This window comes from Perognathus longimembris, chromosome 15, assembly GCF_023159225.1.
Source record: "Perognathus longimembris pacificus isolate PPM17 chromosome 15, ASM2315922v1, whole genome shotgun sequence".
NCBI lineage: Eukaryota > Metazoa > Chordata > Mammalia > Rodentia > Heteromyidae > Perognathus > Perognathus longimembris.
In genome coordinates, this window is record NC_063175.1 from 47,900,787 (window position 1) to 47,920,710 (window position 19,924).

Consider the following 19,924-nt stretch of genomic DNA (forward strand, 5'->3'; position numbering starts at 1 on the left):
TCGTTCTTGCCCAGGGTTGCTTGGAGCCACGGATCACGTTCTGCGGTGCTTTTCTTGGCAGAAGAATATGCCGGCCATCTGGACCGCCGAGCTGCAGGGCAGCTCCTGCCCTGCCCTGCACGGTATCCGCGTCCTCTCTCTCCTCTGGATCGTCTCCGGACACACCGGCCAGATGACCGCCTGGGGCTCTCTGGGTACGGCGAGCTGGCAGCACTTAGGAGCTGGGGGGAGTTGAAACCCACGAGTGGGTGTTGCCAGGCTGTAGGAGAGGTGGTTGGCAAAGTTCCTCCCCCTCGCCTCCTCCCTTCCCCCCTCTTTCTTCCCTGTCCTCCTCCCCTCCTCCCCTTCTCCTCTCCTCCTACCCCCACCCTCATCCTGCTCCCTTCCTTCTCCTCCCTACATCCTACCTCCTTCTGCTCGTTCCCTCTGTTCTCCCCTCCTCTAGTTCTAGGCGTGAGCTGGCACTTGGCCAGCCTTTTTTCTGATCTAGAGCCATAGCTGTGACCTTCCATACTGTGTTTTCCAGGCCTGTGTCCATCCCTCCGAATGCTCCTGGGGTTCCTGGTTATTTTATGTTCGTTGGCTGGAGCTGGGTCCTCTGTCCTGATGGATGGAGCCAGGACACAGTGGCCTTTACTTTCCTGCAGCAGGGGCAAGCAGTCAGTCAGCAAGCTGCCCTAGCAGGAACTCAGGGTGTCTCCGCCTCCCAAACCCTCCTGTCAACATGGTTCGGTGGTAGAGGGTCTATTAAGCAAATGTGAGTCCCTGGTTCAAATCCCAGCATTGCCATAACAGATACTCCAGTCTGCTCTCAGTGGGGACAGACAGGAGTGAGGATGAGGGGGAGCAGCCGGGAGCAGCTGCAAGGAGCAGCTGGGGATGTATACCCGTCCTGACCTTGGTGATGTCCGCCTGGGCCGCAGCCATCGGCAAAGCACAGAGAGCTCATGGCCTGAATGACAGTCAGGACCTCGATCACCATCTTTCTGCCTACTCTCAATGCTCTTAAAGCGAATGACAGTGTCTCCGCAAGCCCTCAAAGTTGACAGGATTCCTCTGGCATTTGCTGGGAGGGAAAAAAAAAAATCACATGATTTTCTGCCTTGCAGGGCTGGGGCGTATCTGGCCGGTGTGTGGTCTTATGCCTGTGAAATCATTGGATACATGATACCTATGCTTTCTACATGCTTGTTACCGGCTGCCATCTGCCTGTATTGATAACTTTGTGAGGCCTGAAAAATGTAATAATTAGCCAAATGGCCCCTGTCAGGAAGAACACTCCTTCAAAGGCCTTGCTTTTGAATATTTGTTCTAGATAATGTGCTTGAATGGAAAGCCAGAGTGCCCAGGAACCCGCTGTACCTGTATTCTCGGAGTGGCCCGTTCTATCTCGGCGTGGATACCTTTTTCCTCATCAGGTATATGCTCTGCAATGTGTGCATATCACAGGATGTCATTCTCCCTTCAGTGAGAAAAACGCAGTCGTTTGCATTTATATGCTTCAAGCCTTTGTATTATGTCATCAGCGGTTAGTATCTTCAGATTATTAAGTGAGTTGTGAGAACTCTAAGACATAGGCCTTTGATAAAAAAAGGTTTCTATTGATCACAATTATTTATTTCCATTTCTCAGAGACAGGCCCAGATCCTTGATGAATTCTCACTGCAATGAAATGTGAAAAATTAAGAAACTGGTGTGATGTTTCATAAGGTAGTTTATTTCAACTAGTAAGAGTTAAAATTTCTCAGTTGTTTGGAAAGTGGTAGAGATAGCTCATTTAAAACTTACGATATCCCTGTAGAGTAGGGACAGTATTTAAATTCCCCATTAAAAAAACTAACTGAGGCTGGGGATATGGCCTAGTGGCAAGAGAGCTTGCCTCATATACTTGAAGCCCTGGGTTCGATTCCCCAGCACCACATATACAGAAAATGGCCAGAAGTGGCGCTGTGACTCAAGTGGCAGAGTGCTAGCCTTGAGCAAAAAGAAGCCAGGGACAGTGCTCAGGCCCTGAGTCCAAGGCCCAGGACTGGCAAAAAAAAAAAAAAAAAAAAAAACTAACTGAGGTGAATTTTACATAGCATCCAGTGGTATTTAGTGCCATCAAAACGTGGTACACCTTTTTCTGTCAACATCAAACATCTTCTTTACCCCAAAAGGAAACCACACACCCATCAGGCAGTGAGCCCTGGGGTCCGTTCGCTCCAGATCTCAGAAACCACCATCTGCTTTCTTCCTCTGTGGATTTCCCTGCTCTAAAAATTCTTCCATATTGAATCTGGAGATTCATGTGCATGGCCTACAAGGTGGCTCGTTGGGTCTGGATTTTTAGCATGATGTTTTTGAGATTCATCTATCAATAATTCATTCCTTTTTACAGCTCAGTAATATTCCATGGTCTAGAAACACTGTACAATCTCCACTGAAAGATAGACAAGTGGAGACTGTGAAATCCAGAATCGAAACCCAGACAAAGTCATGCCTGGTCTCTCTCCTCATCTGTTTTCCTTTCTTACCGTCATTTCCTCCCTCACGTTTTTATTCTGTAACTTTAAGAAGGTGTCCATATTCTCTTAGGTAAAATTTTCTTTTGAACAATGAAACAATGCCCTCGTAGTTTTTACAGATGAGGAACTGGATACTCAGGTGAAGTGATTTGCCTAACGTCCCATCTAGGAAGGTTCAAATTAGAACCGAAGAATCTGAAAATCTAACAGACACCTCCCCAAATCTAAAATGCCTTTTGAGCATTAGCAAGATGTCACAAGTAGGTAACTCTACATCCAGCCTCATGTGACAGGTTGCAGATAAAATTCAGGCATACCAACTTGCCAGCCAGGCATTGTGGCTTGAGCCTATAGTCTCAGCTACCTGGGAGACAGAGGTTAGGGAGACTGAGCCCAGCTGGGCTAAATGTTAGGGAGACTCTAATCCAATCAATAAATTGGGTGAGGTGGTCTATGCCTAGGATCACAGCTATTCAGTAGGTACAAACAGAAGGATTGTAGTCCAAGATCAGCCCCACAAAAATGCATAAGACCCTACCTGAAAAAAATAACTAGAGCAAAAAGGGCTGGGGTTATGGATCAAGTGGCATAGCACCTGCCTAGCAAGTATGAGGCACCGAATTGAAATCTCCGTACTTTCCCCTCCCCTTAAAGAAAACAAGTGCACTAAAAATATTGTGTAAAAATTACCTTTGAGCTATGTGTATCAGACGCATATGAAACACAAATGAATTCCGTGTCTATGCTTGGGGTCATCCTCCAGATGTCTCGTTATTATAGATACCGACATTCCATTTCATTTCCAGTCCTAAGCCTCAGCCTGCAGCTGGTTTCCCGTGGACAACCCTGTCCTAACCGCCATGTGACTGCCAGCCACGCACACACCGAAACCTCTGAGCTTTTGTTATCTTAACTTGTGGTTATCTGTGAGAAGAGCTGCTGGGTGAGCACATGCTTGGAATCCCAGCCCTGGAGGGTGAGGCAGGAGGACTGAGAGGTGATGTCTCAGAAACAAATCCAAACACCAAAGATGGAAAAGCAAAATGATAAAGGAGAATGAGAGAGAAAGCGAAAGGAAACAAAGAAAGAAGGAAAGGAAGGGAGGGAGGAAGAAAAGAAAGAACAAGGATAAATAGAGCTACTCGTGGTGTGTGTGTGTGTGTGTATGTGTGTGTATGCACGCGTGGGGTGTGTGTGTATGTGTGTGTACGCGTCAGCATGCCCTTTTCTGCAGTTCTAGCTGGCTTTCCGCTTGTCCATCGCGTGATTTTCTGTTTTCCAGTCTGATTAGGACTCTGGGATTCAGCCCTTTACAATTTGTTCTCTTGCTCATTTCCTGTCGGTCTTCTGGGTGGCCCCTCCTTTTAAACTTGAAGGCTGGTGGTCCATCTCCAGACCCAGAGTGTGGCCAGCCTCTGCTTAGCAACCCCACTGGCAGGGGTGGGGTTCATGTCACTGGGAAGAGACAGAACCGCCTAGATCCATCGCTCCCTGACAGGAAGAGGAAGCCAGCATCTGACTGGCTGCCCTACTTCCCCCAACACTTCCATTTGGACATCTCTACCAATTTAGTTCCTGCTGTAATGAGTCTATCTTGATGCTTTTCAAAGGAAAAATCTAGAAAGCAGAGAATAAAGACATCCGCCGGCCCTCCAGTGTTCTTCCTGAGTTGGGCCAAGCACCCTCATACTGGTGTAGCCAGGGGAAATACGTTTCTCCCACAACATTCACAATGCTCACTGCTATCGGTGTCAGGAGGTTGGGAAACACCACACACTTGCTGACCATCAAGCTGACCATTCTGGGTTGTGTCTTCACCATTGGGAGATGTTGGTTAAGAATTCTGTGATCTTAGGCAACATACCACCTGTCTTCTCTATATAGGGCTGTTGATTTGTTTGATCATTCATTCAACTAACATTTAGTGAGAAGTAATTAAATGAGAATCTGAAATGATCTTATTAGTGAAAGCCTTGGAGAAGTCTGTGATCTTTTAGAAATGCAAGTCTTTGATATTATTATTATTATTATTTATTATGAATTGTGCTGGTTCCCAGGCTTGAACTCGGGGCCTGGGCATTATCCCTTAGTGGTTTGTTGTTGTTGTTCAAGCTGGCACTCTACCATTTGAGTCACACCTCCACTTCTGGCTTTTCAATGATTCATTGGTGATACATCTTGTGGATTTTTGTGCCCAGGCTGGTTTGGAACCACAGTCCTCAGGACTCCTCAGTGTTCAGAGTGACTAGAGTTACAGGAGTAAGCAGTTGGCATCCGGCTTGTTATTAGTTTAAAAGACCAACATGGTGGCTATGGACATTGTTGGTCATGTACTTCTGACTTTCCATCCTCCAAGGAACTTAGGAACATTCCACATGCTTGCTCCCACCATGTCTGGCTAGGCCAAGCCAGGTCACATGACCTGTCCTGACCAAAAAGTGGGACCTCACACTGCCACGACAAGAAATGCTTTGAATCGATGAGAGTTATGCACATGTCACTTTCAGACTGGAGCCTTGTCTCTTGCCATCTGTAGCCATTGGTGAACTTGTACATAATGGCCACTCCATTAGCCATAGGGAGGGACACACGAAGTCCCAGGCAACTGGCCAAGGGCCTCCTGCAGGAACAAAAAGGGAAAAAGAAAGACTGTGGCTTTAAGACTTGGAGGTGTTTTGCTACTGCTGTAGCACTTAGATTGTCCCGACTCAGACCAAATCAATTAAGCAATGACCTCTGTTAATGCTAAGTGGCTCCTCAGACTGCTTTCCTTTCTCCTAGTGGCTGGTTAAGTGCAAGGTCATTTCTAAAGATGTGTCAGAATTCAGCCACGGGAATCACCCTTAAGGTCACACTCAGGTACTTTTTCAACCGCTTCCTAAGGTAGGTATGCTTACATAATTTCTCAGTTCTTTATTGAAAGTTGATTACTTTTTCGCCCCTTGTTTACCATTGTGTGTGTGTTGTGTGTGTGTGTGTCTTGGGGCTTGAACTCAGGGCCTGGTGCTGTCCTGGGATTTTTTTTTTTTAAACTCTATCACTTGAGCCACAGCTCCACTTCTAGCTTTTTGGTGGTCAATTGGAGATGAGTCTCATGGACTTTCCTTCCTGGACTGGCCTTGAAACTCAGTCCTGATCTCAAGCTCCTCTGCAGCTAAGTCTATAGGCATGAAGCCCTGGAGCCCTGCTCACTCTGAGAGGAATTTCAATGAAAAATAAACAGAAGGAAATACTTTTTTCTTCATTAAATAGAGGGTTTTTTTTGTGTTTTCTTTTTGCTGGTTTAAAATGGTTCGGATTCCATTAAGATGAGCGCCATTGATTGATTGCTCAGCAGGATAGGAAGCGGACTCCTTGAAGTGCTGTCAATTTCCATGGCACCTGTATTCTGCAGGCGAATAGTCTAGCTGCAAGTTAATATGAATCAGAGTATGAATGGTAATGAGAAAACTAAAACTCAAACAGCTAGGCACTGGTGGCTCAGATCTGTAACTAGCTACGCAGGAGGCTATCTGAGGACTGTAGTTTGAAGCCAGCTTGGGCAGCAAAGTCTGTGAGCCTCTTATTTCCAATTAACCAGCAAAAAGTGGGAAGTGGAACGATGGCTCCAGCTTTGAGTGAAAAAGCTAAGGGAAAGGGCCAAGCTGTGAGTTCAAGCCCCAGTACACACAAAAAGACATCAACAGAAGAGCAGCCTTTGGTGCCTTGCCTGATGGTCACTGTGGTCTTCTTAAGATTGGTGCAAGCGACTGAACCAGTGACGGCCAAGTGACCTGTTTGAAATGATCATACTTTGAATATATTGGGCTAAATTGGTGATATAAGATTAATTATACTTAGCCAGGCACCAAGTAGCTCATGCCTGTAACCCAGGCTGCTCAGCAGGCCGAAACCCCAGGTTAGAAGCCCGCCTGGGAAGAAAAGTCCACCAGACTCTATGTCCAGTCAACCAGCAAAACACCAGAGTGGAGGCATGGCTCAAATGGCAGAACACTAGCTAGGAGCAAGAAAACCAAGCTAGTGTGGGAAGCCCTGAGTTAAACCCTGGTACACACACACACACACACACACACACACACACTACTTGTACCTGTTTCTCTTTGTGTGGCTGCCACACGACGTCAGATGCACAGCCAATGTGGCTTACATTCCTGTTGCGCTGTGCTGGTTTGGATGCCATGAGACTCACTAATCACTTTGTAGCCCCTCTCAATATTTGAGAGGAGTGTGCCTGGGAAGGAAGGGAGGGAGGGAGGGAGGGAGGGAGGGAGGGAGGGAGGGAGGGAGGGAGAGAGGGAGGGAGAAAGGGAGAAAGGAAGGAACAGCTAAACACCTCCCAGTGACCGAGGTATATATAGTTTGCTCGATACATGTCCAAGTTAGCACAGCAACCTGGTATATATAGGTCCCGGGCCCCAAATGCAGGAATGTTCTGGGGTGATGGGGAGAGGCTGACCTCGGATGATGCTTTAGAGGATGTCCCCAGTTCCTCACGCCCTGTGGTCACTCTCTCCTACCCCTCCCCCCCCCAGGCTGCAGCCCCTTCACCTCTATTCTGTGTGCTTGTTGCTCGCACTCTTCTGCCTCGTTCCCTGGGGACCTATCTGGGAAGTCCCCAAATTCCACTGGGATAACTGCCGGCAGGCATGGTGGACGAATCTACTGTTGCTGAATAACTTCGTGTCCGTTCGGAATGCGGTGAGTCCCCGCCGGATGATGGCTTTGCCAAGGCAGGGGAGAGTCACTGGGGTCTGTGTGTGTGTGTGTGTGTGTGTGTGTGTGTGTGTGTGTGTCTGTCTGTCTGTCTGTCTGTCTGTCTGTCTGTCCTCATAGGGGCTGGGGTGTGGGGTGGCTGAATGACACTTGGCAGCTGTCCCATCATGGTGTCCATGCCAGTCTGAGTCACCCCATGGGAAAGAGATCTACCACACCAGGCCCCGCCCTCAGCGACAGACCACGCCCACTGAGTCCCACACCTGCCACATCTGGCCACGCCCACCAGGCCTCTCCTCACTAGGGTGAAGCCTGTTCAGTTTCCAGCCAGAGCCAGTGGAGCTGGTGTAGAGTGACCCCCCCATCTGCGTAGGTTGTGACCTCCTCACAAGGAGCTTGGAGTGACAGTAAGTGAATAAATCACGCCACCAGTGCCCTGTAGGTCTGAAAAGTGGACTCAAAAGAAACGTGTGAGCACTCCCTAGATGTGACACAAAGCCACTCACCACCAAGATGGTCACCACCCAGTGGCATGGACAGGACGTCCTACTGCCACTGCCTGGAGGAGAGGGCCGGTCTGTGACAGGGTCCCCAGGGACCGACAGAGCTGTTTCCCCACAAGCGGACGGGCTGGTGATAGTTGTGGAAATAAATTGCAAGGACAAGAGCCAGTTCCCTTCTTTCCCTCTTCCCCTCCCCTCCCTGCCCTCTTCCTCCTCCTCCTCCTCTTCTTCTTCTTCCTCCTCTTCCTCCTCTTCTTCCTCCTCCTCCTTCTTTCATCTTCTTCTCCCTGCTATGGAGACCTGGCTGACCTGGAACTCTTGATCCTCCTGCCTTGGCCTTCCAAGTGCTAGAGTTAGAGACAGGCCCCGCTCCACCCAGCTTCTCCTTGTCTTTCAGGTGACAGCTCACCTTAGCTCCTTGCCAGGACCTCCGGGCCCGGCCCTTTCCCCATAATGGGAATCTCTGAGGACAAAGCTGCCTCATTTCTTGGTGAATCTGGACTGGCTTGGGGCCCAAGGCACAGGAGAAGTACACACAGGAACTTCCTTACCCGGAAGAATGAAATGAATGTAGATAACAACCGCATTCCTCACCGTGTGGACCCTGTGGGAACCCCATGGGTTCCAGCCCTTTCCGTGTCAGTCCTGTGTGGGAACTAATGGCTCCCCAGGAACACATTCTTCCCACCTAGAGATGAGGGGAGGGGCTGGGCAAGGGGGAGAAGCCCCCCCCCCCCCCGCATTCCTGTGGCGGGATGGAGACCAGTTCCCAGGGCTCTCCTAGGAGACTGGGGATGGTTAGTTTTACACAAAAGAGGCCAACAGTTGGAATGCTTGAGCTGTAAAACAGCAGGCTCACCTACCATCCAGGCCAGAAGGCCAAGGAGGCCTGAGATGGGGAACGGGAAACATCTCCAACTTAAATTCACTTTCCATAAAGTCCATAAAGTCCACTCCATAGCCCCAGGAGCTCTTCCTCCCAGCCCAGGCAGGCGAGAAAGGTGGGCAGCCTGGCACCTGAAGGGTGGTGGTTATTCTCTTTCTTGGTCTCTCTCCCCACAGTGCAATGGCTGGACTTGGTACCTTGCCAATGACTTCCAGTTTCATCTTTTAACACCGCTGTTCATCTACATCTATGGAAAGTGAGTCGAGGGAGGGCTGGGGGTTGAAGTGAGTCAGGTGTCAGTAGCTTATGCCTATAGTCCTAGATAATCAGGAGGCTGAGATCTGAAGATTGTGATTCAAGGCCAGCCAGGGGAGGAAAGTCTGTGAGACTCTTATTTCCAATGAACTACCCCTTCCCTTCAAAAAAGACCCCAAACCCCAAAAGACCCAGAAACGGAGCTGTTGCTGAAATGGTAGAGCACTGGCTTTAATCACAAAAGCTCAGGAACAGCACCCAGGCCTTAAGTTCAAGCCCCATGACAGACACCAAAACAACACCACCACCAAACCCTAAGAAATGAATTCTGCTCTTCTCCTTCCACACCATCTTCTCATCTCTGTGTGTATCGTGGACTTGTAATCAGTGTATGTGTAATACCTAGTGCTCAGCATTTTCTATTCTAGTTCTTGTAAACATGTTGGTATAACCTGTAAATCTGTCAGTTTGAGAATTTATGTACCATTTTTTTTATGGCTGGGCATCTAGATTGTGCCCATTTTTCATGATTATAAATGGCACCACCATGATTGCCTTTGAACACAAATGATTTTTTTTTTCTCATGGTTATTTCCTTGGGGACCTGTTTCCAAGTGGAATTATGGGGTCAAAGGCTAGGAGCAATTTTGTGGTGCTTGTTACACACTGCAATCGCCCTGGGGAAAGGGGAGGTAATTTACAGTACCCTCAGCCAGGTGTGGGTGTACCTGTTTTCTGCACTGCCCGTATCTATCACCTTCATTTTTGTTAGCTTAAAAATCACCTTACAGCCGCAGTAATCCATAGGGAGGTTTACAGTGTGTGGATTCCTCATGCCATATTTGGAGAGATTTACTATTCATTTTTGTTAAAATATGCGTTCAATTTGGGAAATATTAGAAAGGATTATGATCGAGAGGGGGAAATGCTCATCTTTTATCACTCAGGCAAGGTAAACTCATTGTTATTATTTGGGTGTCTAGTCTGATTTTTTTTTTTCGGCTCAGTTTTCTATACCTGAAATTATCACACACACACACACACACACACACACACACACACACACACACACACACACATCTTTTTAGTACTGGGACTTGAACTCAGTGGTGAACTCTTCCTTAGCTTTTGCTCTCAAGGCTGCTGCTCTACCAATTGAGCCACACCTCTACTTCTGACGTTTCACTGCTTAATTAGAAATAATGGCTTTAGTATGTAGAGCTTTTTGTGTTTGTGCTGTTTCTGGGGCTTGAACTCAAGAGTCTAAGTGCTGTCCCTGAGCTTTTTTGCTCAAAACCAGTGTTCCACTTCTGCCTACTTGGTGGTTAATTAGAAAGAAGTATCTTGTTTGGGCTGGCTTTGAACTGAGATCCTCAGATTTCAGCTTCCTGAGTAGCTAGGACTACAGTTATGAGACACTCATGCCTGAGTTAACATCTTCTAAAAATACTTTGGTGATATTTGCATTTCCCTTTGTTATTTTATTTAATAATTGCAGTGTCTGCCTAACATTTCATTTCATGAATAAGCTGTGATTTATTCATCCCTTCTCTCGTTGTGAAATGCTTAGATTATTTCCATACGCACTCTCATAAATATTGGCCTGATGAATAGTTTCATGGCAACCGTTCATCTCCAGCTCCAGGGTTTCTTTAGAACACATGCTCTTGAGAGAAATTGCCAGATCAAAGAGCATGCATGATAATGATAAATTACTTTTTTTTTCTTTTTCAATGGAGGCATCTGCGTTTGACATTTCTGTTACTGTAAGTCCTTAGTCTCCGCCTTTACAATTGTGAGCAGGTAAGGCAGCCATGTCACCCCTCCCTTAGAGTCTGTGTCCTCAAGTTTCTTCTTTCTCGCTGCAGAACCTGTGATGGTAATAGCTAGGTCTCCTGCAGGGAGAGGCACAGTCCCACAGTAAGCTAGAATTAATGTCTGGTGACCCACCCTTGACCCTTGATGACTTGAAGACACTAGGGAAATACTTCTCTCCTTCATGCACTCCCTCCCCCAGATGTTCTGAGAGTCATTTCCTGAGGCTCTGCAGAGCATTCTGGAAGAGCTCAGCATTGGCCACCTTGATAACACATCTGGTATGGCTTCCCCTGTCATCCTGTTCCTCAGCCCGATTCCCTATTCCCACCCCTACATGATGGTCCCACACTCTGCCAGGATTTCCTTCTGTTATTTGGATGTTCCATAGCCTTGACCATGTCCTGTAGAGAATAACGTACAGTAAAAAGGATTTGTTTTGGCTCGCAGGTTCAGAGGGTTTTGTCCATAGCTGCTGGGCTCCAGGGGCTTGGGCAAAACATGGTGGCGATAGAGCACATGGTGGTAGAGGCTGTTCATCTCATGGTGGACAGGAAATTAAGTAGAGGAAGGAGAAGATGTGGGACAAGACATAGCCTCCAAGGATGCACCTCAGTGACCTACTTGCTCCAGCTAGGCCCCACCTCCTAGAGTTTCCAGAACATTCCAGAATAGCTACACCAACGGAGGACCAATTGTTTAACATGTGTTGCTGTGGGGGCCATTGCATATTTGAACTGTTAACACCTTCAGATTCTATCATCATCCCCTGTCCTTGGAATGAGTGTCTACTTTGCGCCCTATCTTGCCTTCAACAACTCTCCTACCCTGTCACTTAAGTCCACAGTGTTTTGCAGATGACAAGGGACTGTCCCAAGCATGGTTTTATTTGGGGGCTACATGGTAAGCTGGAGCAAACGAGGACTCTACTCTAGACAAGGAAACTCAAGCCAAGGTTGTACAACTAGGGAATGGTCAAGCACCTGAAGGACTCCCACCCCAACCCAGTTCTTCCCACTCACCAAAGACCCCTCTGTCTCCTAACCCCCCCGCCTCCCCCAAAAAAGTCAGGCCACCAGAGATGGTGTCCACAAATGGGATGGCCACAGTTTACAAATGTGAAGGAAACTGAAGGGCGTCTCTCCCTGTGTCCTCTCTTCCTTGCAGAAGTAAACACATTCTTGTCCTCCTTGGGGTCATGCTGTTCTTGGCATCTTTCACCGTCACTGCTCTGCTCACACTGGCTTATAAACTTCCGGTGGTGTCTCCATCAGCAGCCAGGTAATGTGGTTCCTGTCCTTGGCCTGCCCTCACTGGGGTAGGGACCTCCTGGGGAGTGTGGCTTCAAATGCCAGGCTGTTGGCACGGTGCCCACTGGCCTGTGAGAAAGTGGAAATCAGGATGAGAACATTTGATTGTGTTTCAGCTGACTTGCCTTGGGAGGTTTTTCTTGAACTGGGTTTGTCTGTGGAAATGCTTTTCAGAGGAAGGGAGCACCCCCTTGTGGCTGAAATGTGTTTCTCTTGTTTTATTATTGAATGAGAGAGCTCAATTGAAGGAAGTTTGGGGTTGCTTCTTTGAAGTCACACAGCTGGGGGTATAATTTGAACAGATGATTAACAAGCCCCCCCCCCACATACCCAGTGAGTTCTTGCTTATATCCTCCCTATGGGTTACATAGGAATCATTGGTAGGATTCTCTTAGGGTTTATTCCCAATTCAGTAGTCAGAGTATCACAAATGGAAGTCAGACATATCAGATCATCAACTCAAATTCCCTCAATGGTAGTCTGGTGCTAGCTACCATCTTCCTGCTAGCTGAATCCAGACAATTGTTTTCCCTTCAAGACACCAAACACCCCCCACCCCCAGAGCCCATGCACTTATTACCCACTATTTTGGCCCTAAGGTGTCTTCGAGGCTTCACTCTCCCTGTTTTCAAATGCATATGCCAGTGTCATATTCCCAGAGCTGACCTCCATTAACTTCCCAATGTAAAACAGCCCACTCAGCCATTCATGCCTCTAATCCCAGCTAATGGAAAGACAGAGACCAAGAGGATGGTGGTGGGCAGAACGAAGATTAAGCCCAGCATGGGCAAAAAAGTTAGCAAGGCCTCATCCATAAACAAGATAGTAATAGTGGTGCATGCTTGTAAAACCAGTGATGTGGAAGCCATAGGTAAGAAGATTGAAATGCAAGGCTGGCAAAAGCTCGAGATGCTAAAAATTAAGCAAAAAGAGCTGGGGTTGTGATGCAAGTGGTAGAGAACCTGTTTATCATGTACAAATCCCCGAGTTTAAACCCTTGTACCACCAAAAAGAGTGAATAAAGCAGAGAAAGAGGAGAAGGAGGCAGAAGAGGAGAAGGAGGAAGGAAAGAAGGAGGAGGAGGAGGAGGAGGAGGAGGAGGAGGAGGAGGAGGAGGAGGAGGAGGAGGAGGAGGAGGAGGGGAAGGGTTGAAAGAGGAAGAAGAGGAGAAGGAGATGAAGGAGACAGAGGAGAAGGAAAAGTAGAAGAGAACAGCCCAGAATTGTGCCTAACACCTAAGTATTCAACTTGTATTTGTGCCTGAGCAAAGCACTTGAAGGATGAAGTGAAAGAATGAATGGCTGCAACACAGCCTGACTGTGACAGCCCATACACTTCTCACGTTATGTGAGCAGGTGATGCTTTTCTGGGTGTGTCCAGGTGGCCAAGAAGGATGCTTACTCATGCCTAGTCCCATGCTTCTGGCCCTCGATGCACCTTAGAGTCTTGCCTTGGACCAGTGAGCTCAGAGTCTCTGGGATGGAGTCCAGGCAGCTGGCTTTTGTAAGAGCTCCCGTGGGTCCTAGTGGATAGCCGGCGGGAAGAACCACGGCTAATCGTTGAGAACGGTTTCCACCTCTGGGCATCTCTGCCCAGCTGGGAGAGGACTCCGAGCCTAGTGAACGTGGCCCAGGCACTTGAACAACCTCACCCTTAGGTCTCCTGCCCAGCAATTCTGTTTCTGTGGGTCTGGGTGTAACCTGGACATCTCTTGTGACAGGACCTGTAGTTATGGGCACTTCTCCAACCTGGCTATCTGGATCCTGGAAGGATGCCCCTTGCCAGTTTCTCCTATTTAACAGGTCCAGGGCTTCCTTATGAGGAAAATGGATTTGAGTTCTTTTATTTATTTATTTATATTTATTTATTTATTTATTTATTTATTTATTGGCCAGTCCTGGGCCTTGGACTCAGGGCCTGAGCACTGTCCCTGGCTTCTTTTTGCTCAAGGCTAGCACTCTGCCACTTGAACCATAGCACCACTTCTGCCTTTTTCTGTGTATGTGGTGCTGGGGAATCGAACCCAGGGCTCCGTGCGTGCTAGGCAGGCATTCTACCACTAAGCCACATTCACAGCCCCTATATATTTTTTTATTTTTTATTTTTTTAGTGAAAATGAGACTGTGTTGTACTTCTTGGAATACTACACAAAGCCTTACTGCCGGTGTGGGCCATTCCTCGTGGGACTCTTCCTGAGCATTTTCATGCACCAAAATAGCCAGGCAAACATTCTCAAAACGAAGGTATGGATTCCCCGTGCCTTCTGGTGAACAGGAGCACAGATCTGGCTGGGAATAGCGCTACCTAGTTCTTCCAAGCCAGAGTCTGGAAGCTAGGAGCTTCTTGGTGCTGCCATGTGCTTGTGTTAAAGGAGGACTTTGCTTCTCAAAAGAGTCTGAGCCTCAGCAGCTATGTACATATCATTATGTAAGATGAAGCAAAATGAACTTCAAGAGAAGGACACAAGAGGACTTTATTGTTGTCATTACATTTAATGTTCTAGGTGAATTTCCTTTCCACGTGGTTACTGTTTATGATTTGGGTACACTGGATATTGTATATATGCTTACCTGAACTAGGGAAGGGAAAGAAAAATGAGGGAGGGTGTAACAAATACGACAAGAAATGTACTCACTACTTTATTATGTAACTATGCCCCCTCTGTACATCACCTTGTTAATAAAATTTAATTTAAAAAGGAGTCTGAGCCTGCTCACAAGTTGAAGGATTAGGAATCCCATTGCAGGCCTAGTGTACAATTCTTCACCTACCCTCTGCTAGGTCCTGCCTTGGTTATCTAGGTTCTGGGTGCAGAGATGAGGCCCTGGTCCTTGAATCTAGGACTAAACGAGGAAGAATGGAGTATCTACTGGGCTAAGTGACTTTCATAGGTTGGCATTTATATAGGGCCTGGGAAGTGCTGTCCATTGTAAATGAGAGCAGAGAGCCATTGAAGAGCTATTTGAACAGTCTAGGTTACATGGGAGCCCCGGGAGAAGATGAGTGTGAGCAAAGGGGAAAGCTGAGGGGGCTGGGCACTGGTGGCTCATGCCTATAATCCTCGCTGCCCAGGATGCTGAGACCTGAGGATCACAGTTTGATGTCAACTTGGACAGGAAAGCCTGTGAGACTCTTCTCTCCAATGAACCACCAGGAAACCGGAAGTGGTACTGTGGCTCAAAGTGGTGGAGCACTAGCCTTGAGGGAAAGAGCTCAGGGAGAATGCCCAGGCTCTGAGTTCAAGCACCATGACCAACCAGAAGGAAAAAGAGGAGGGGGCCCTGAGGACACTCACGGGCCAGTGTTAGGAAGGACACAAGCTAAGATGAGCTGGATAAACGGCAGAGATGTGTTGGGTCCACACTGTGTTGGGTACCCAAGCCATTCAAAGCTAGAAAGTAAGCACCCAGAGAGTCCGAACTGGAAGAAGCTGGGGAGAGATAGCACAGGTGCTGGACTATGTTAAGGCTGCAAGAGAGGATGCACTTAGATACCTAGGACATGGCCATAGGACTATAGAGGCCAGATATTAGGGTCCCCTGTTTGTGGTCTCCCATTTTTCTCTTCCCCACCATTCCTAACCCATGATCACTGTGAAGCTGAACACTCTAGCCACATGTGCTCAGTGACTGAGGTTACCATGTAGAGATCTGAAGTCAGCGAAATGATACCACACGAGTGAATTTGTGCAAAAATAATTGTCACTACATAGTAGCTCAGATGTGCCCCTCCGTCTCGGCAGGTGCAAGCCGTGCTGGGCTGGACCTGTGCCCTGCTCACCCTGCTCCTGGTCGTCGCTCTGGCCTATGCAGTGGACGATGCCTCCGCTACTTCCTTCGCGGCCTCTGCCCTCTACCAGGCCCTGCACCGGACGCTGTGGGCCGCGGCCCTGGGTTGGGTCATCCTTGCATGTCAAGAAGGCTATGGAGGTAGGAGGGGCCCCCCCAAAATATCAGCCTGTCCACATCCTTGGGAAAAACATACCACATGTACTGTGTGGGGCTTTTATGTTGCTTTCTGTATATCAACACAGTTTCTGAAAGACACATTGGGGCCTGTAGTGGCTGGGTGAGAAGCTACACAAGAACTCCAGCAGAGACAGGAGAATCATAAATGTGAAGCTAGCATAGGCAAAAGAGATGCTGTCTCAGGGGCTGGGAAGATGGCCTAGTGGCCAGAGTGCTTGCCTCGTATACATGAAGCCCTAGGTTCGATTCCCCAGCACCACATATATAGGAAATGGCCAGAAGTGGCGCTGTGGCTCAAGTGGCAGAGTGCTAGCCTTGAGCAAAAAGAAGCCAGGGACAGTGCTCAGGCCCAGGAAGGAGTTCAAGGCCCAGGACGGGCCAAAAATAAAATAAAAAGAGAAAGAGATGCTGTCTCAGAAAATAAACTAAAAACTAAGGGGTCGGGTCATGGGTCAAGTGGCAGAATGGGTGTCTAGCATGCGTGAGGCTTAGAGTTCAATCTCCAGAACCTTCAGGAGCATGGTGAACACCAATGATGGTGAGAGAGGACTAGTTATAGTTAAGTTGGAAGATGGAACAAATGTTCAACGGCTCTTAATCAGTAGTCTGAGTAAGGATAACATCTCACTCTCCAGGCAACAAACCCTTTGTTTTCTTTTCTTTTTTTTTTTTTTTTTTTCTTTTTGCCAGTCCTGGGGCTTGGACTCAGGGCCTGAGCACTGTTCCTGGCTTCTTTTTTTTGCTCAAGGCTAGCACTCTGCCACTTGAGCCACAGGGTCACTTCTGGCTGTTTTCTATATATGTGGTGCTGGGGAATTGAACCCAGGACCTCATGTATAGGAGGCAAGCACTCTTGCCTCTAGGCCATATCCCCAGCCCCCCCTTTGTTTTCTTTTGGGTGCTGGTACTGGGGCTTGAACACAGAGCCTGGTGCTGTCTCTTAGCTTTTCCACTCGAGATTGGTGCTCCACCACTTGAGCCACAGCTCCACATCCAGCTTTTGTTCTTGGTGGCCAATTGGACATAAGAGTCTCGTAGACTTTCCTGGGGTGGCTTTGAACCTTGATCCTCAGATCTCAGCCTTCTGAGTAGCTAGGATTACAGGTGTGAGCCACCGGGCCTGGTTCCCCCACCCCCCTTTTTTTTTAAATTCTTAAGCCATGCACTAACCAAAGACGAATTCTCATGAGTCCATGCATGAGTATAGGTGCCGCTGCTGTTCTAAACTCCTATCTCCCACACTATCTACTAGATCTCAAGATTAACCTGGAGGCCAGTGTAGAAGCAGGCAATTAGATAAATCTTTAGAAACGGATGACCTTCAGTCAAAAACAAAAGCACCATTTGAGGAAGTGTTGAATTGCAACTTTCGGGACCAGGAAAGAGCTTGATGGTCAAATAATCCCATTGATCATCTTCGGTTGGCATCAACCTAAAACAAAAGGGCCTCATAATGCCCAAAGTGCTCTTGAGCTGCCAAGTCGCCTGATCAGTTATTCCTCCAGTTAATGCCTTTGGGGACACCTGTCACCTTCAGCAATGGTCCTTAAACTTGAGTTTGAACCTCCTCTAAAGGAAGAGGAATTCTCTAAAATCCTTAGTGTGGGCGGAACTTATTGCTTATTCTACTTTTACCTAAACACAAACAATGATAAGCCTAGATAGAAATCTTGATATTGATAGCACACACTTTTATAAAGTCAAAGCAGATTTACAAAGTAACTTGAAGTTCTACAGCCCACAAAGTCTGCATGTACAGCGTCAACTTAATGGGATGACTCCTCTGTGGAATGAGTTTGTTCGATTTCACAGTAAACAGCTTGCTTCACCTCAAATGGCCTTCACGTGGGCAAATGTGTCTGCAGCTCTGAGTTGATCTTTGTTTAGTTACTTAATATATATATATGTATATGCACACATATATAGATACATATACATATTATGCTGGGTGCTGGTGTCTCACGCCTGGAATCCTAGCTACTCAGGAGACAGATTTGAGGATCACCGCTTGAAGCCAGCAGAAAAGTCCCCAGTATATTCTTATCTCCAACGAGCCACTGAAAAACCAGAAGTGGTGTTGTGGCTGAAAGTGGTAGAGTGCTAGCCTTGAGCAAACGAGCTCAGGGACAGTGCCCAGGCCCTGAGTTTCAGCCCCACAACTGCTCCCCCCAAACTCCAACATTTTATACATAAAAGTATTTATACACACATATACATATGTAAATAATTGTGTTCAATACATGTTTACATATATTTTATATAACATATAAACATATTTAAATACACACACACGTGTGTGTGTGTGTGTGTGTGTGTTTTGGGTTTGGGGTTGTTGTTTTTGGCCAGTCCTGGGGCTAGAACTCAAGACCCGGGTGCTGTCCCTGATCGTTTTTTGCTCAAGGCTAGCACTCTACCACCTAAGCTACAGCTCCACTTCCAGATTGTGTGTGTGTGTGTGTGTGTGTGTGTGTGTGTGTGTGTGTGTGTGTGTGTGTATGTGTGTGGTGTGTGGTTAATTGGAGATAAGAGTCTCATGGACTTTCCTGTCTGGGCTGGCTTTGAACCTCGAGCCTCAGATCTCAGCCTCCTGAGTAGCTAGGGTTACAGGTGTGATACAGTATTTTAGTATATTTGTTGGGTGTTTGAAAGTGCTCTTGGGATGTAGCTGGGGGTGGAGCAATAGGTAAGGGGGGAAAAAAATCCCTTTCTTAGAGGCCATGACAAGGGGGAGAAGGTGAGGGAGAAGCCTGGGAGATGGCCCATAGGTTGAATCCAGGCTTGCCAAGCTGGGCGAGCTGGTGCTCACGTCCCCCCCCAGGGCTGGTGAACCGAGTGCTTTCCTGGGAGCTCTGGCGGCTGCCCGCTGCCCTCAGCTTCGCTTGCTACCTGCTGCATCCGGCCGTGATCATGGTCCACAACGGCCTTCAGGAGAGCCTTCTGCACTACACGGACATCAGCATGGTGAGCCAAGCCCCGCTCCCCGGCCCTGGGCGCACCCACCCCGGCCGGCCCCCCTCCCCGGCCCCGGGCGCACCCATCCCGGCCGGCCCCCCTCCCCGGCCCCGGGCGCACCCACCCCGGCCGGCCCCCCTCCCCGGCCCCGGGCGCACCCATCCCGGCCGGCCCCCCTCCCCGGCCCCGGGCGCACCCATCCCGGCCGGCCCCCCTCCCCGGCCCCGGGCGCACCCACCCCGGCCCGCCCCCCTCCCCGGCCCCGGGCGCACCCACCCCGGCCCGCCCCCCTCCCCGGCCCCGGGCGCACCCATCCCGGCCGGCCCCCCCTCCCCGGCCCCGGGCGCACCCACCCCGGCCGGCCCCCCTCCCTGGCCCCGGGCGCACCCATCCCGGCCTCACTCAGCAAACCACAGGCCGTCTGCTTGGGGTTGGGAGAGGAAGATGGGATCTCTATGGGTTTCAAGCGTCCCGGGCACCCCGCGCCTCCCTCCCTCCCCGCAGTTCTATCTCTTCTTGGGACACTGTGCGCTGACCTTCGTCTTGGGACTGGCGCTGACGCTGGGCATCGAGCAGCCCTGGCAGGCGCTGAGGAGGGGCCTGAGCGGCCCAGCGCCCGCCGCCGCCGCGCCCTGAACCAAGGTGGGAACCGGGCCAGGCGGCCTCCTGCCCACCCAGGGCACCTACCTACCTGGGCCCCTGGCAAGGGGGGGTGGAGTCCATGCTGTGAGTGGTTCATGCGCACAAGTCCTCTGTGACTTACTATAGAAAAAGGATTCTATGGTGTGTGTGTGTGTGTGTGTGTGTGTGTGTGTGTGTGTGTGTGTGTGTGTGTGTGTGTGTGTGAGAGAGAGAGAGAGAGAGAGAGAGAGTGAGAGAGAGTGTCTGTCCTGGGGCTTGAACTCAGGGACTAGGCACTGTTCCTGAGCTTTTTGGATCACAACTAGCGCTCTACCACATAAACCACCTCTCCTTCCTTCCTCCTTTCTTTTCTTCCTTCCTTCCTTCCTTCCTT

At 48.8% G+C, this 19,924-nt stretch overlaps 1 protein-coding gene across 1 annotated transcript in view; it reads left to right on the forward strand.

Moving 5' to 3' along the window:
• Positions 1-19,545, forward strand: part of LOC125363945 (O-acyltransferase like protein-like) — a 48,356-nt gene extending 28,811 nt beyond the window's left edge. The window contains exons 6-15 of the mRNA XM_048363282.1: positions 15-194; positions 1,316-1,418; positions 5,289-5,390; positions 7,040-7,205; positions 8,786-8,865; positions 11,847-11,960; positions 14,100-14,232; positions 15,732-15,918; positions 18,776-18,918; positions 19,414-19,545. Coding sequence (XP_048219239.1) covers positions 15-194; positions 1,316-1,418; positions 5,289-5,390; positions 7,040-7,205; positions 8,786-8,865; positions 11,847-11,960; positions 14,100-14,232; positions 15,732-15,918; positions 18,776-18,918; positions 19,414-19,545 — 1,340 coding nt within the window. The remainder of the gene's footprint in view (positions 1-14; positions 195-1,315; positions 1,419-5,288; positions 5,391-7,039; positions 7,206-8,785; positions 8,866-11,846; positions 11,961-14,099; positions 14,233-15,731; positions 15,919-18,775; positions 18,919-19,413) is intronic.
• The last annotated feature ends 379 nt before the right edge of the window (positions 19,546-19,924 follow it).